The sequence below is a fragment of the Anthonomus grandis genome, chromosome 16 (assembly GCF_022605725.1).
Source record: "Anthonomus grandis grandis chromosome 16, icAntGran1.3, whole genome shotgun sequence".
Taxonomy (NCBI): Eukaryota; Metazoa; Arthropoda; class Insecta; order Coleoptera; family Curculionidae; genus Anthonomus; species Anthonomus grandis.
Window position 1 is genome coordinate 4079538 of NC_065561.1, and position 5514 is coordinate 4085051.

At 32.6% G+C, this 5514-nt stretch overlaps 1 protein-coding gene across 1 annotated transcript; it reads left to right on the plus strand.

Moving 5' to 3' along the window:
* The first annotated feature begins 321 nt into the window (after positions 1–321).
* LOC126745861 (adult-specific cuticular protein ACP-20-like) lies at positions 322–1232 on the plus strand. Its single transcript, XM_050453889.1, has 4 exons — positions 322–460; positions 512–631; positions 686–929; positions 1046–1232. Exons 1-3 carry the CDS (start codon positions 449–451, stop codon positions 926–928), a joined length of 375 nt encoding a protein of 124 aa, XP_050309846.1. The 5' UTR covers positions 322–448; the 3' UTR covers position 929; positions 1046–1232.
* Positions 1233–5514: the final 4282 nt, after the last annotated feature.

Below are 5514 nucleotides of genomic sequence, written 5' to 3' on the forward strand. Positions count from 1 at the left end.
TTTCATTACATATCAAACATTTCATTAATCCTTCCTCATGTTCGTAGAAATTAAAATTAAATTTAATGGTACCATATTATTGTACATTTTTTTTTCAAAATAATTCTACTAGACATTTAACACATAGGTTAGTAAGATATTTCGTCTTATAAATAAATAAGTGTATTTTTTACAATAAGAAATTAAAATATTGAATGAAATGCATTACTATTCGCCATTTACTATATCTGATTTACTATTGAAAGTCCATTTAATTAGGACTTAATATATTGCGGTGCTGATGTAAATTAGCCATTTTTACATGCTACTTAATAGTAGGCCTTTCTGAAAAGCTAAGAATTTATTAGGCATTTTTCTCATTAATGTTATAATATAAATTCAATCAATCTGTACCTAGTTCAGTATCTACTTGGTTTCATACTTGCCTAGAACTAATCTGGAGTTCAAAATGATGATTAGAGTAAGAATTATTTCAAGAAAATATATATTTTTTAATGATAATTTTTTACAGGCATTTACCCTTCTCTTCGTTGTTGCCTATGCTAGTGCAGGGCTCAGTCATATTTCCTTAAGTCAAGGGGGTGGCGGTGAAGGAGGTGGGGGACATGGACATCATATTGTTGAACTTTATGTAAGACGTACTCTTTTAGTTTGACTATTATTTTATATTAATTATTTTAAATAGACTATTCCGCATTACAAATACAAATATGCAGTACACGATTCACACCATCATGACATACACGAGCAGCATGAGGAACGATATGGAGACAAAGTAAAGGGAGAGTACTCTCTACATGAGCCCGATGGTACTATTCGAGTGGTCAAATATGAAGCTGATCATAAAAACGGATTTAATGCTCATGTTGAGAGGAAAGGACACGCAGAGCATCCCCATATTGAACATCATTACCATCATCACGATTAAGGTGGGTATAGAAGTCGTAAAACGAAATGTTTTGTAACGTTGGTTTGGTAGTGGAATACAAAAAACTTCTTAAATAAAATCTTCTTCATCTATCTTTCTTTAAAACAATATTTTCAGCATAACTAAGGCCTACACAATTTTTCAACATCACCCTTCATCTGCATTGCCACATTTAGTGTTAAGTACTTATGTTCATATTTTTCTCGTCTGTTGTTCATCCCCATAAACTAGCATAAATAGTTATTGATATTTGTTTGTTGATACATTGTAAATAAATAAATGCAAATGTGAATAATTCACCAAATGTGGATTTTTATTTCTTTATTAAATAGAACTGAAATACACTGCACAAACATAAAGCAATTACGCACGTAGACCTGCTGATGATCGAGCTAGCTTGCCCCGCGGGCGAGTTACACGTTACCAATCTGCCTATTTAATTAACCTAAAAACCTTTTTATAAAAATTTTCTATTTATTGATTACTAATCATATTAACAGCATAAATATATGTATTGCTATTCAGATGCTATCATTGTTGGGTAAATTAATTTAAAAAAAGTTAATTGTATGTTGTTTCTATTTTCGATTTTAAATATAATTTGGTGGATGTATTATGTTTTTTGAAAGAGATATCTTTATAATTTTTGGGTTATTAATCTGGGTAATTTTAAAAGAAATAAGAAATTCTTAGTGGCAGCCCCCCAAATACAAATTCCATAGTTAATGTTCGATTCTACCAAATCTTTATACATAGTGACTGCTGTTGTTGTATGTGACAAACATGGTCTTAGCATATATGATTCATACATAAGTTTTCTTAGTTTATCACAGATATATTGCACATGTGTCTCCCATTTTATATTTTCTTTGAAGTAGACACCCAAATATTTAATTTCGTTCACTGCACGAATCGATTACAAGGTTTTACATTATTACAATCATTACTAAGAGAGTTCACTAGATTTTAGCTCACATGGACGCCACTGGTAAAATAAAAAATTAAATTATGTATTAAAATGTAGTACTAGATGCATAGAAACTACCTACAAATTTTCAGAAAAATATTTGCAGGGATCTCAAAACTTCACCCTGTATCTCAAAATCTAATGATTTGAGGTTTATTGCGCAAACTTGCTTATTTTGAGGCCCTCTTCAACCCCTACAAGTTTTATATGCCCCACTAATTATAAAACACCCTGTATATGTCAGAGTCTAATATAGAGGGTGTCCCAGAAAATGTGGGAAATCTCTGGTATTCAAGTAGAAAATAATAAAACAATGTGAACACTCTTATAAAAAAAAAATGTCTATAGGCCCTCCCTACGAAGATATGCCCCCTTAAAATCGGTTCTTCTTAAATAACTGTTGAAGTACTTGGTATAATTTAATAAAAATTTTACATGATAAAGGCTACTAAGGACCTGTTAAGACGAAGTCCTTAAAACACATATACCTTATTTATTTTAGCAGGGGCGGACTGGTTTGTTGTATGATATGTTGTATGATAGACTCTAAAATAATAAATATGAATAGCTTGAATCTTACTCTAAAGAAAAGGCACTCTTGTTTATTATCGATAAAATGAACCGTTTTGGAGAAAAAAAAAGGAATCACTGTTTTATTTTAATTAAGAAGAACCATAATATCTTTTATTCAGCGATGCGACAGTTATTCAAACAACAGAGAAGTTCCATTTTAAGGTGTTTAATCTGAAAAAGTATTTTTTTTTAATGCTGTGTGATTCTTAGAAAGATATCATAACGAAATTGTTTAATATACTTGTAAAATTATTATTTCAATTTTAGAAAAAAAAATTATGTGTTAAAATCAACGTAAAGAATTTTTAAATTTAAAAATTAAAATATTTCTGTTGCAAAAATTAAAATAGCAAGTTCCTTTTTAAATTCAATTTATTTATTATACAATATTTTAATATTATATTAATCTGTTATTATATTAATCTACAAAATTTAAATCTATTCTTTACTTAAATACTCAAATTGTGTTCCATCAGCATCCACGCAATCTTCATATCGCCGAAAGATTTCTCTTGAGCAAGCTGCAGCACAGCTTAAATAATTAAGTCTTCCTTATGCTGTGGCTGCAGTAATCATGGGAGCCGTAATTGTTCGACTCACTTCACGAATTCAGCTCTCCAAGATTTTGGATGTTCGTTGATAAACAATATCCTTTAAATAACCCCAGACGAAAATTCTCTGGGTCATATCTGGAGAGCGCCCTGGTCACCTAATAGGTCTATTGTCTAAATAATCTGTAATAATTTGGGCATTATGGGATGGAGCGCCATCTTGTTGTCAAATCATTAAATTGCACTTTAAAGTAGGCACGTTTTCTAATAGTCCACACAGTAAATTTTAAAGAAAATTTAAATACCGCTCTGAAGTTCATGTACCTTCATAAGAGTACGGTCCATTATAATATCCATTAAATACTTCGGCCCACAGGTTTATGCCAATTATGGTTTAAAAACGAGTTTTCATTATCCACTGGGGTTGTTTTCAGACTAATAACGTGCATTATGTCTATAAACTAACCCATTAATATGGAATCTACTTTCATCAGTCCAACACATTTGTGACAAATCTTTGGAATTGTGATAAATTAAAACCCAAGGGGATGCAATAAATTCTAACCTTCGTTGGTAATCAGTAGGGAGGAGGTTTTTTACTAGGTGGATTTTAAAATGGCGATGTTGGTGTTGTCGGAGAATTCGCTAAACGGTACTTCTTGCAATATTACACTCTCTTGCGATAGTGCGAATGGAAACATGTGGATTTACTGCAACATAAGCCAACACAGATATAATATTTTCCTCATTTCTTGCTGCCATTTGATGATGGGAATGTTTTAAATTTGGAAATGATCTGGTGCGCATTTTTTCCTCCACTATTGAAAACGACTTATATGAGGGTGTAGGATGATTAGGGAAACGTTCTCGATAAACTATTTCTGCTTCGCGATTTTTTGTCAATTTTTGCAATGCAATTTTTCTACACTTTCCATAAATAAGAAGCGACATATTCATTTGGAGTAAAAAGTTGCGGCATCATGTAAGACAATATCAAAACTAAATAGCGGGAAATATGGAACTAAAATATTATTATGAAAATGTAAATACGTAAATTATTCTTCTGGTTTTTGTACTATTATATTCATATTTTGTAGTTAAAAGTTGATTCGTAGGGTTTATTTAGAGTTACTACTTACGTTTGACTTAATATTTTCATCATATTATCTAGTTTTTAATTAGTTTGAAGGCGACATTTTGGTCCCAATTTATGTTATATTATTGTAAATCCTTGTATTTTAAATTTTCTAGAATTTGTATACTTGCTTGCTTTGACTGTCAGTATTCTCCTAAAATTATTGGTCTCTTTCGGCAACAACAATGAAGAAATTCTCAATATTTCGAAACTGTTCCATCGGTCTTTAAAAACGACGCGCTTCTTGACATTTCATTCAGCTTTAATTGTTTTGAACATAAAACATGAAAAGGCAAATATAACCAAAATGCCTATAAAAAGGAATCAAAACAGCATCCAGAGATAATTACTTGTAATCGTATTGGCCTTAACAGTCCTGAAGAGTGGGACGCAGCTAATTTAATCCAGGATCAGTGTGATGACCCAGTATTTGGTCTTATTTACGAACCAAAATCTCGAGAAATTTCAAAACCAGAATAGAAAGATATTTCTGACAAATGTCCAGAACTAAAAGCTTATTGGTCTCATGTTAGGGATATAGAAGATGGATTGTTAAAAGGAGTCTGGGAGATCGTAGATGGAAAAGCAAAGACATCTGACAGGCCTTCCTCGAAAGCGAATTCCAGAAGTTTTTGAAGCTGTCCATGGCGGTGTTGACGGACGACATTTTGGAGTTAGTAAGACCTTGGCAAAAGTGAGAGAATGGTTTTTTTGGCTGAACAGTCATGAAGATGTTGAACCCTGGTGCTGACAGTGTGAGCAGTGTTCGTCACGCAAGGGCCGAAGAACCCGGACAAGAGGAGAGATGATGCAGTATCTTGTTGGTGCACCCTTTGAACGAATTGCCATAGATGTAGCAGGACCTTTTCCTACTAGCAGCTCCGGACATCGATATGCTCTTGTTGCTATGGATTACTTTAGTAAGTGGCCCGAGAATTATCGGATTCCAAACCAAGAAGCAACGACAGTAGCTGAAGTGCTGTTCCAGAACTGGATTTGTTGATTTGGTGCCCCCAGAGAGATACATTCAGATCAAGGAAGGAACTTTGAGTCAAACATATTCCAACAAATATGCTAGTTGCTGGGAATTAATAAGATCCGCACAACTTATTATCCCTATTACGTTGCGATGTTTACGTCCGAGTAGAAGCACATTTTCAGCTCCGCATACTTTTGCTATATATGTAGAACATACTCACTAATAATTAGTAATTTTATTATAAGTTGGTGAAGTAGTGTGTTAACCATGATCTGAGTAAGTCGTTTTGAACATAATTGGTTTGGTCTTTATAATCTGACTAATTAAAGTACCAATCATTTGAGATTTGACTGTTGGTTAATATTAGAGAGTACTTGTATT

Excerpts from the sequence above, each read along its gene's own strand:
- LOC126745861 (XM_050453889.1), top strand. Across the intron at positions 632-685 it reads ATCATATTGTTGAACTTTAT|ACTATTCCGCATTACAAATA; the intron begins GTAAGACGTACT and ends TATTTTAAATAG.